Source organism: Oncorhynchus kisutch, linkage group LG18 (assembly GCF_002021735.2).
Source record: "Oncorhynchus kisutch isolate 150728-3 linkage group LG18, Okis_V2, whole genome shotgun sequence".
Lineage (NCBI taxonomy): Eukaryota > Metazoa > Chordata > Actinopteri > Salmoniformes > Salmonidae > Oncorhynchus > Oncorhynchus kisutch.
Window position 1 is genome coordinate 72,062,664 of NC_034191.2, and position 12,247 is coordinate 72,074,910.

Below are 12,247 nucleotides of genomic sequence, written 5' to 3' on the forward strand. Positions count from 1 at the left end.
CCGGCTCTAGCCTTTTGTGGGCCCTAAGTGAGATTTAGTTGTGGGGCCCTCCATTTTGCAGGCAAAACCCTCTTGACGGGGGACAGAAAAATGTACTTTGTAAAGTATATTTCCTGCAATTCTACACATTTTGCTTATATGCTGCCCACACTGCTCGCGTTACGTGCGTCAATGAGTGTCTGCGTAGGCCAGGCGCTAAAATATAACTTGCTTCTATTTTGACGCTTGATGCGCTGAAAATCCTGCCTCTCCCATCTCCTCATTGGTTTTTAAGCGCTTATACCCACGTAGGTGATTGAAAGATGAACTGAGGTCCACACTCCTGTTCAGTTGGTGGTGGTAATGCACCTTAAAAAGTTGGTTGCCAACCGCCATATAAAGTCCACAGAAGAAGAAGAAGACAACGGAAGGAGGAGAGATTACTAGAAACTAACTAGGTTTCCCCTTTTATCTGTTGATTCATTTTCGGAGTAGAGAACACACACAATTTTGTGGGACTCAAAATGGGTCAAAATTCGACAAAGATCCAGATGGCCATGAACGTTTCATGTGTTTTGACCTGTCCCCAAATTAATATAGTTGGTTCAGAGTTCGTTTTGATATTTCAACCTGCGTGTCCTGATCGTGTCTGGTGTGGATGGACAAAATCAATATGCGCAAGATGGTGCACGCAGATGCACACACATGCCCGTGCTAGTCAGAATGTTAGACGTATGCCATGTTAATGATATCTGAGGGAGAGTGACTAACAAAATCAATGGGTGCCCCCTGGAGGTCAAGGGCCCTGTGCATGTGCTTTGTGTGTCTGGTCGGTATTCGGTCATGATTACTACAAGTCTAGCCAGCTAACTTACCATTCAAAAAATTGTTCGCTGACAAGGCTAATTGAGTGACTGACATAACAAGAGAAACTGTTGATGCACAACCAAATTTCGAGCCTTGTGTATTCTGCTATTCTAACTCTCAACAGTAAGTTGAGACACCGAGTTCCCCAACTAGTTTTTTTTTTGCGACAGGAGCCGGCCCTGACACTGGTCTATAACCTAATAGTTTCAAAGGGAACCTCTCCTGTTTAGCATGAGTGGCTTGATGTAGGACAGTGATGTTAGGTCATTGTCATGCCGTTCACGTCTTCCGCTGTGGAGGACAGGACTCCAGGGAGGACGATTATGGAAGTCCATTTAGGAACTGTAATACGATGAATTGGTTTATTTTTTGTTTGAAAGATTATTGGAATCTGTGTGGGTAGCTGGACAGGTAGGACGACTGGTGAACAGGTGGTCACGGGTCAGGTGACAGAGGAATGGATGAGACTGAGGCAGGAATTCCTTTAATCACAAAGTGGTATATTTACTGGGTAGTTTGTCTGTGCTGCATAACAAAGGAAACAGAATAACATGTATCCAATTAAATTCATAATCACAAAGGTCAAATCATAACAATCATTCTCATTATTAACATAATTAGGTAATTCAGCAATTCAGTTCGATAATAAGTCAATAGGAATCGTCATTGAGTCATTTAGGCTCATAACTATTCATCATAATCATGAGAATAATAATACAAATAATTCAATCAGTTATCGGTTATTCATTCTATAATCTCCATCAGTTTGATATAACAATTGATCAGTTAATGACGTTTCATATTTGATCCTTTCAGGTTTGTCTTCATATGTACATGTAATTTCATTACATATTAACCATATATCAATGGCATAATTGGCCTGTGATGATCTGTAGGGCCGTGATCTGTCACGCCCTGACCTTAGAAAGTCTCTTTTAGGTTTGGTCAGGGTGTAATTTGGGTGGGCATTCTATGTCCTTTATTTCTATTTGTGTTACTATGTGTTGGCCGGGTATGGTTCTCAATCAGGGACAGCTGTCTATCATTGTCTCTGATTGGGAATCATACTTAGGTAGCCCTTTTCCCCTCCTTTCAGTGTGGGTAGCTAACTTTGTTTGTGGCACTTTGCCCTGTTAAGCTTCACGGTTGTTTTGTTATTTCTTGTTTTGTTGACGACATTTTAATTAAATAAAAGAAAATGTACGCTCACCACGCTGCACCTTGGTCTACTTCCAACGACATCCGTGACAGAACTACCCACCACCAAGGGACCAAGCAGCATGGTAAGGGGGACTCATGGACTTGGGAGGAAATCCTGGACAGTAAGGGACCCTGGAGGCAGGCTGGGGAATATCGCCGTCCCAAGGAGGAGCTGGAGGCAGCAAAGGTGGAACGGAGGCGATATGAGGAGGCAAGTCAGCAAAGCAGGCATGAGAGGCAGCCCCAAACATTTTTTGGGGGGGGGAGCACACGGGGAGATTGGAGGAGTCAGGTTATAGACCTGAGCCAACTCCCCGTGCTTACCGTGGGGAGAGAGTGACTAGTCAGGCACGAGGTTATGCAGCTCTGCGCCGTGTGTTTCCAGTGCGCTCTCATAGCCCGGTGCGCTCTCTGCAAGCTCCCCGCAGTTGACGTGCTAGAGTTGGCATTCAGCCAGGAGGGATTGTGCCGGCTCAGCGCTCCTGGTCTCCGGTGCGTCTCTTCGGCCCAGGTTATACTGCGCTAGCTCTGCGCACGGTATCCACAGTTCGCCAGGAGAACCCAGTGCGGCCTATTCCAGCTCCCCGCACGTGCCGGACTAGAGTGGGCATGCAGCCAAGAGGAGCTGGGCATGCAGCCACAGCCCGGTTCGACCTGTGCCTGCGCTCTGGAGGTGCCAGGCTAGAGTGGGCATTCAGCCTGGAAGAGTTGTGCCAAGGCTACGCACCAGATCTCCAGTGCTCCCCCACAGCCCGGTTAATCCTGTGCCTCCTCCAATGACCAGGCCTCCAGTAGGTCTCCCCAGCCTGGTTCATCCTGTGCCTCCTCCACGGGCCAGGTCTCCAGTAGGTCTCCCCAGCCTGGTTCATCCCGTGCCTCCTCCACGGACCAGGCTTCCAGTAGGTCTCCCCGGCCTGGTACATCCCGTGCCTCCTCCACGGACCAGGCTTCCAGTAGGTCTCCCCAGCCTGGTGAGTCCGGTGCTTGCTCCACGGGCCAGTCCGGGGCCCGCACCGAGGGTGCCCAGTCCGGGGCCGCAGCGAGGGTCCCCAGTCCGGGGCCCGCAGCGAGGGTCCCCAGTCCGGGGCCCGCAGCGAGGGTCCCCACACCAGAGGCGCCACCAAAGTGGGGTGAGTTAGAGGTGGAGCACCAGAGCCGCCTCCATGGATAGATGCCCACCCGGACCCTCCCCTATAGGTTCAGGTTTTGCGGCCTGAGTCCGCACCTTTGGGGGGACTCGTTTCTTAATTTCTATGTTTTGGCCGGGTATGGTTCTCAATCAGGGTCAGCTGTCTATCGTTGTCTCTGATTGGGAATCATACTTAGGTAGCCCTTTTTCCCTCCTTCAGTGTGGGTAGTTGACTTGTGTTAGTGGCACTTTGCCCTCGTAAGCTTCACGGTTGTTCATTATGTTGGCGTCATTATAATAAAAAGAAAATGTACGCTCACCACCCTGCACTTTGGTCTACTTCCAATGACGCCGTGACATGATCATTGTCCATTTACATTACACAATAGGTTTGAAACGTGCGCTCCGCGGTAATAACTATGAACAATAACTGATGGCCCACTCTCCCGAACGCAACAGATAGTTCAGATGAAAGGGAACAGCTTCAGTGGATTTACGTTGATTCAGAATGTCTGGATTAGACAGAGTTAAGGAAGAGAATGCAGTGAGGCCGATTTCGGTGATTTCCTCCTTTTAATGGGTTGAGATCTGTCGGACATTTCCACCTGACCTAATTAAAGCGCCCCTGGCCCAGCTGAGCAAGTGGCCATGAATTAAAGGATGATTCCACCAACTCCACGGACCTTTTCTACAATAATAATAATACATGCCATTTAGCAGACGCTTTTATCCAAATTGACTTACAGTCATGCGTGCGTGCATACATACATGTTATGCACAGGTGGTCCTGTGCATAAGAGCCATGCTCTACCAACTGAGCTACAGAGGAGCACATTTTTAGTTTGGTTCACTTTCAATGGAGTAGATGGTTGTGTCACTTCTGGAGTTTGGCCTTGTGACCTCAATGCTGTGTTCCAATGAGCAAACCACGACTCCACCCTAATCCTATCATTTATAATAAAAACACATTTGTCTGAATCTACTAATCCAAGGTGAGTAGAGTGTGGAATGGAACGGTATAATTTTTACTTTATTCAGTCATGAGTGACAAATGGGAAGGTTTTGCATTTGAGACTTACATTGGTTCCATTTTGCAAGCAACTCAATCAAACCCAACTGAAGTAGGCTATTTGAAAGAAAACAAACACTCTTTTAATTCCAGTGTGAAGGAGAGTGAACAAGGGCAGAAGGAAGAGAATACTTTTTGGAAGGGAATGCAGCCCATGACTGGTACAACAAGTCCACCACAAGTCACAATGTCTATGACTAGCCACTTAAAAGTCTGGTGAAGTGCCTAGAGGATTGTATTGATTCTGCTTGGGCTCATTAAGGAAGATGTACTCCATCGTCTGCATGTCAATAAGGTCTGCGATTAGAACCTCTGGGAGTGAGAGCTGATTAGTGATACCTACTCACTGTGATCTTCTTGCTTTGTTGGATAGCCAGAAAGGAGGATGTGTGTATGCCATGCATTGGATGAAAAGGTACTAACTAGTATAACAGTAGCTCATTAGTATAACGTGGACTTTCTGTTCTCAGTTGACTGTTTGAATGGTGTGTCTGTCATTTCTTTTGAAACCTCTTCTTGAATATCTCTCAGGGCTATGTTGTTATAAATGAAGATGTATGTTGATCTAGTTAGGTCCTTTTCAAACTCAGATTTGAAAGGTCGTCTCTCCTGTCTTTGTAGCGGTGTTCAGATGCTTGCTACAACAATAAAGGATTATCTTTGTTTTAAAACAAATAACTTTCCAGCTATATCTATCCTCCTAACTCCATTACTGCTGATTCAGACTTACACAATCATCTCTTAATCATCTGAATAACCTACTGTGTTAAATGAAGCCTCTCCACCTGGTTACCCTAGTGACCATTTCCCTCACGCATCCCGCAAAGGTGGAGGTGTTGCTAACATGGCAAATCTCAATTTAGAAAAAACAAAATCACAGCGTTTTCGTCTTTTGAGTTTCTAGTCATGAAACCTGAAATCTATGCAGCCTACTCAATCACTTTTTATAGCTACTGTTTACAGGCCTACTGGACCGTATACAGCGTTCAGCACTGAGTTCCCTGAATTCCTATCGGACCTTGTAGTCATGGCAGATAATATTCACATTTTTGGTGACTTTAATATTCACATGGAAAAGTCCACAGACCCACTCCAAAAGGCTTTCGGAGCCATCATCGACTCAGTGGGTTTTGTCCAACATGCCACAGTCTGGACCTAGTTTTGTCCCGTGGAATAAAGACTGTGGTGGATCTTAATGTTTTTCCTCATAATCCTGGACTATCGGACCACCATTTTATTACGTTTGCAATTGCAACAAATAATCTGCTCAGACCCCAACCAAGGATCATCAAAAGCCGTGCAATAAATTCTCAGACAACCCAAAGATTACTAGATATACCTTCCAGACTCCCTCCACCTACCCAATGACGTCAGAGTACAAAAATTGGTTATCCACCTAACTGAGGAACTAAATGTAACCTTGCGTAATTCCCTAGATGCGGTCGCACCCGTAAAAACAAAAAACATTTGTCATAAGAATCTAGCTCTCTGGTATACAGAAAATACCCAAGCTCTGAAGCAAGCTTCCAGACAATTGGAATGGAAATGGTGCTACACCAAACTGGAAGTCTTCCAACTAACTTGGAAAGACAGTAACGTGCAGTATCGAAGAGCCCTCACTGCTGCTCAATCAACTTAATTGAGGAGAATATGAACAATCCAAAATGTATTTTTGATACTGTTGCAAAACTAACTAAAAAGCAGCATTCTCCAAGAGAGGATGGCTTTCACTTCAGCAGTGATAATTCATGAACTTCTTTGACGAAAAAGATCATGATCATTAGAAAGAAAATTACGGACTCCTCTTTAAATCTGCGTATTTCTCCAAAGCTCAGTTGTCCTGAGTCTGCACAACACTGCCAGGACCTAGGATCAAGGGAGACACTCAAGTGTTTTAATACTATATCTCTTGACACATTGATGAAAATAGTCTTGGCCTCTAAACCTTCAAGTTGCATACTGGACCCTATTCCAACGAATCTACTGAAAGAGCTGCTTCCTGTGCTTGGTCCTCATATGATGAATATAATAAACAGCTCCCTATCCACTTGATGTTGAAATATCCAAACCTTGACCCAGAAAATATTTTAAAAACTATTGGCCTATATTGAATCTCCCGTTCCGCAAAAAAAATGTTGTAATAGATGTTGCGCAGCAACTCATTGCCTTCCTGAAGACAAACAATGTATGCAAAACGCTTCAGTCTGGTTTTATACCCCATCATAGCACTGAGACTGCACTCGTGAAGGTGGTAAATGACCTTTTAATGGCGTCAGACCAAGGCTCTGCATTTGTCCTTGTGCTCCTAGACCTTAGTGCTGCTTTTGATACCATCGATCGCCACATATTTTTGGAGAGATTGGAAACCCAAATTGGTCTACACGGACAAGTGTAGACCAATTTGGCCTGTTTTAGATCTTATCTGTCGGAAAGATATCAGTTTGTCTCTGTGGATGGTTTGTCTTCTGACAAATCAACTTTAAATGTTGGTGTTCCTCAAGGTTCCGTTTTAGGACCACTATTGTTTTCACTATATATTTGACCTCTTGGTGATGTCATTCGGAAACATAATGTTAACTTTCACTGCTATGCGGACAATACAGAGCAGTACATTTTGATGAAACATGGAAAAGCCCCATAATTGCCCTCCCCGGAAGCCTGTGTTTCAGACACAAGAAAGTGGATGGCGGCAAATGTTTTAATTTTAAACTCAGACAAAACAGAGATGCTAGTTCTAGGTCCCAAGAAACAAAGAGATATTATATTGGATCTGACAATTAATCATGATGGTTGTACAGTAATCTCAAATAAAACTGTGAAGGACCTCAGCGTTACTCTAGACCATGATCTCTCTTTTGATGAACATATCAAGAATATTTCAAGAACAGCTTTTTTCCAACATCGTAACATTGCAAAAATTAGAAACTTTCTGCTAAAATCTTGACTAGAACCAAAAACCTTGATCATAGTACTCCAGTGCTAGCCTGTCTACACTCGCTTCCTGTAAAGGCTGGGGCTGATTTCAAGGTTTTATTGCTAACCTACCTATTTTTCCAATTCGGTCCTGCCGTACATACCTACTCGTACGCTATGGTCACAAGACGCAGGCCTCCTTACTGTCCCTAGAATTTCTAAGCAAACAGCTTGAGGCAGGACTTTCTCCTATAGAGCTCCATTTTTATAGAATGGTCTGCCTATCTATGCGAGAGACGCAGACTTGGTCTCAACCTTTAACATTTCTGGCGGATGTTCCGCTAGTGACCCACCTCGACAACATCCGGTTGAAATACAGAAATTGAAATACAGAAATAGTCATAATAAACATTCATAAAAAATACAAGTGTTATACATTGGCTTAAAGATGAACCTTTTGTTAATCCATCCGCTTTGTCAGATTTCAAAAAGGCTTTACGGCGAAAGCATACCATGCGATTATCTGAGGACAGCGCCTCGCTTACAAAAGCATACAAACATTTTACAGCCAAGTAAAGGAATGACAAAAGTCAGAAATAGCGCTAAAATTAATCACTTACCTTTGAAGATCTTCATATGGTTGCAGTGACAATAGTCCCAGCTCCACAATAAATGTTTGTTTTGTTCGATAAAGTCCCTCTTTAAAACCCCCAAACTCTATTTGTTGGCGCTTTTTGTTCAGTAATCTACTGGCTCCAAGGCGGTCAAAACATGCAGACAAATACATCCTAATAGTACCGGTAAAGTTTGTCGAAACATGTCAAACGATGTTTAGAATTAATCCTCAGGTTGTCAATTGTCTAAATAATCGATAATATTTAAACTGGACAATAGCGTATTTAATAGAAAGGAAAAACAACGAAGGGCGCACAATCGTTCACGTGTGCAAACCAGCTCTGCATTCTTCCTCAGTCCACTGACAAAAAGGGTCTCATTCTTCTTAATTTTTCAGAAAATAAGCCAGAGACAATGTCTAAAGACTGACATCTAGTGGAAGTCATAGGAACTGCAATCTGGGTCCTAACCCATTAGATACTGTATAGGCATTCAATTGAAAATACCCACGTCAAAAAAATCCCACTTCCTGGATGGATTTTCCTCAGGTTTTTGCCTGCCATATCAGTTATGTTATACTCACAGACATTATTTTAACAGTTTTGCATATTCTAGCTTCTGGGCCTGAGTAACAGGCAGTTTACTTTGGGCACGCTTCTTATCCAGACGTCGAAATACTGCCCCCAAGCCATAAGAAGTTTTCAGTCTTTATTGAAGACTCATCTCTTCAGTAGGTCCTATAATTGAGTGTAGTCTGGCCCAGGGGTGTGAAGGTGAACGGAAAGGTACTGTAGCGACGAACCGCCCTTGTTGTCTCTGCCTGGCCAGTTCCCCTCTCTCCACTGGGATTCTCTGCATCTACCCTATTACGGGGGCTGAGTCACTGGCTTACCTGTGCTCTTCCATGCCGTCCCTAGGAGGGGTGCGTCACTTGAGTGGGTTGAGTCACTGACGTGTCCTTCCTGTCTGGGTTGGTGCCCCCCTCGGGCTCGTGCCGTAGGGGAGATCTTTGTGGGCTATACTCGGCCGGGTAGTAAGTTGGTGGTTGAAGATATCCCTCTAGTGGTGTGGGGGCTGTGCTTTGGCAAAGTGGGTGGGGTTATATCCTGCCTGTTTGGCCCTGTCCAAGGGTATTGTCGGACAGGGCCACAGTGTCTCCCGGCCCCTCCTGTCTCAGCCTCCATTATTTATGCTGCAATAGTTTGTGTCGGGGGGCGAGTGTCAGTCTGTTATATCTGGAGTATTTCTCCTTTCTCATCCAGTGTCCTGTGTGAATTTAAATATGCTCCCTCTAATTCCACCTGGTCATGCTGCTGCTCCAGTTTCAACTGTTCTGCCTGGACTCTCTCTACTGCACCTGCTGTCTCTAACTCTGAAAGATCGGCTATGTAAAAGCTAACTTACATTTACTCCTTAGGTGCTTACCTGTTGCACCCTCTACAACCACTGTGATTATTATTATCTGACTCTGCTGGTCATCTATACACATTTGAACATCTTGGCCATATTCTGTTATAATCCCCACTCGGCACAGCCAGAAGAGGACTGGCCACCCCTCAGAGCCTGGTTCATCTCTAGGTTTCTTCCTAGGTTCTGGCCTTTCTAGGGAGTATTTCCTAGCCACCGTGCTTCTACATCTGCATTGCTTGCTGTTTGGGGTTTTAGGCTGGGTTTCTGTACAGCACTTTGTGACATTGGCTGATGTAAAAAAAACAAAGGCTTTATAAATCAATTTGATTGATTGGCTGTCTTTGACAGTATTGGTTGAATGAGTTCACAGTCTTGTTGTGCATACCAGAATATGTTTTATCACTGACAGTTCCAGAAGAATCTGATTAACATCAGATTCAGAAGATTTCCCACACCTCCAAGCTCTGTCCACATGGCACCAAAATAATGTTGTCTCAACTGGAAAAAAGGCAGCACTACAGATTGATTGCCTATCTATCTGGAGCTCCAGCTCATTCTCAATCCTTGCTGAAAGTTCGATCAGATAGCAAACCATCTGTGGCTCCTTGCCTAGAGGTACTCTGTATTTTCAGCCCAATGAAGCCCATCACCCTTAGACATGTCTTAGATTACAGCAAAAAGAGCCTCAGGACTTTTTCATACTGAAAGTCTAATCCACCACCCCTTGTTTTCTATTTCTTCTTAGCCTCTGGGATCTCCTCGCCCCCCTCAACTCCTCCAACGCAGTCCATCAAGCAGCCGCCGGCGTTCCTGCTGGAGGCCTATCGGAGCGAGCCGGAGAGGCCGGAGGCACGGATGCGCTCCTACTCTTCCCCGTCAGACACCGGGCAACGCTTCAGTCTACCCTGCACCAAACCACCCATGACTCCCTCCGCCCCCATCGCTACCTCACAATCACAACCAGTGAGTACTACCCCACTGCTAAAACACCCCTAAAGGGTTTCCCATTGAAATAGGGTGCAACTGAACAGTCTAACTCATATTCCTCTTCTTCAACTGCACTGATCTGACAACACAGGATAGTTGAAAGCAATACGGCAATGGTTGGTTTTCACTTCTCCTCTCAGATGAGTGCAGATGAGGAGAGGAAGCCAACTGAAGACTATTGAGATTCACCTATGAAGTCAGCCCTGGTGGTTGTCCCCTCCTGTTATGCATGGATGGAAAGCAGCAACTCATGGCACAATGCCTTTTCCCCCGCATGTGACCTAATTTTTGGTGTAAGCCTATGTACTGACATGTACAGTGCATTCGGAACGTATTGAGACAACTTCCCTTTTATCACATTTTGTTATGTTACAACCTTAATTCTAAAATGCATTTTTTTTTTAAATGTCCTCGTCAATCTACACACAATAGCCCATAATGACAAAGCGAAAACAGGTTTTTAGAAATGTCTGAATACCTTATTTACATAAGTATTCAGGCACCTATGAGACTTGAAATTGAACTCAGGTGCATCCTGTTCCCATTGATCTTCCTTTAAAGGTTTCTACACCTTGACTGGAGCCTACCTGTGGTAAATTCAATTGGTTGGACATGATTTGGAAAGGCACCTGTCTATATAAGGTCCCGCAGATCTGACAGTGCATGTCAGAGCAAAAACCAAGCCATGAGGTCGAAGGAATTGTCTGTAGAGCTCCGAGACAGGATTGTTTCGAGGCAAAGGGGAAGGGTACGATAAAATAATTCCGGATTGAAGGTCCCCAAGAAGAACATCCCAGAAGGACAACCATCCCTGCAACACTCCACCAATCAGGCCTTTAGGGTGGAGTGGCCAGATGGAAGCCACTCCTCAGTAAAAGGCACATGACAGCCCACTTGGAGTTTGCCAAAAGGCACCCAAAGGACTCTCCAACCATGAGAAACAAGATTCTCTAGTCTGATGAAACCAAGATTGAACTCCTCGGCCTGAATGCCAAGCGTCACATCTGGAGGAAACTAGGCAATATCCCTACGGTGAAGCATGGTGGTGGCAGCATCATGCTGTGGGGATGTTTTTCAGCGGCAGGGACGGGGAGACGAGTCAGGATTGAGCGAAAGATGAACAGAGCAAAGTACAGAGAGTTCCTTGATGAAAACCTTCTCAGGACCTCAGACTAGAGCGAAGGTTCACCATCCAACAGGACAACAACCCTAAGCACACGGCCAAGACAACACAGTAGCTTTGGGGCATGTCTCTGAATGTCCTTGAGTGGTCCAGCCAGAGCCCCGACTTGAACCTGATCAAACATCTCTGGAGAGACCTGAAAATAGCTGTGCAGCGACGCTCCCCATTCAACCTGAAAAAGCTTGAGAGGACCTGCAGAGAAGAATGGGAGAAAATACAGGTGTGCCAAGCTTGTAGCTTCATACCCAAGAAGAATCAAGGCTGTAATCGCCCAAAGTTGATTCAACAAAGTACTGAGTAAAGGGTCTGAATACTTATGTGATTTAAAAGTATATTTGCATACATTTCTAAAAACCTGCTTTTACTTTGTGATTATGGTATTTTGTGTAGATGTGAAAAAATAAACATTTTAATCAATATTGAAATGAGTAACGTAACAAAATGTGGAAAAAGTCAAAATGTCTGAAAAGTTTATGAATGCACTGTATGTGTAACTAACTGATAGAGGTGCGCACACACACACACCAATTATTTAGTCATTATTTTTTTGTGTGTACATTTTATTTTGTATATATTGTACCAGTCAAGTTTGGACACACCTACACATTCCAGAGTTTTTCTTTATTTTTTACTATTTTCTATATTGTAGAATAGTGAAGATTTCAAAATTATGAAATAACACATATGGAATCATGTAAACAAATCAAAATATATTTGAGATTCTTCAAAGTAGCCACCCTTTGCCTTGACAGCTTTTGCACACTCTTGGCATTCTCTCACCTGGAATGCATTTCAATTAACAGATGTGCATTAAGTTAATTTGTGGAATTTCTTTCCTTCTTAGTGTGTTTGAGACAATCAGTTGTGTTGTGACAAGGTAGCGGTGGTATACAGA

General features: G+C 44.3%; 1 protein-coding gene across 3 annotated transcripts in view; it reads left to right on the forward strand.

Moving 5' to 3' along the window:
• The window catches only part of prkag2a (protein kinase, AMP-activated, gamma 2 non-catalytic subunit a), a 115,808-nt gene that overhangs the window by 62,038 nt on the left and 41,523 nt on the right, over positions 1 to 12,247 (forward strand). For all 3 annotated transcript variants that reach the window (XM_020508874.2, XM_020508875.2, XM_020508877.2), the window contains one exon: positions 9,928 to 10,145. In XM_020508874.2, coding sequence (XP_020364463.1) covers positions 9,928 to 10,145 — 218 coding nt within the window. The remainder of the gene's footprint in view (positions 1 to 9,927; positions 10,146 to 12,247) is intronic.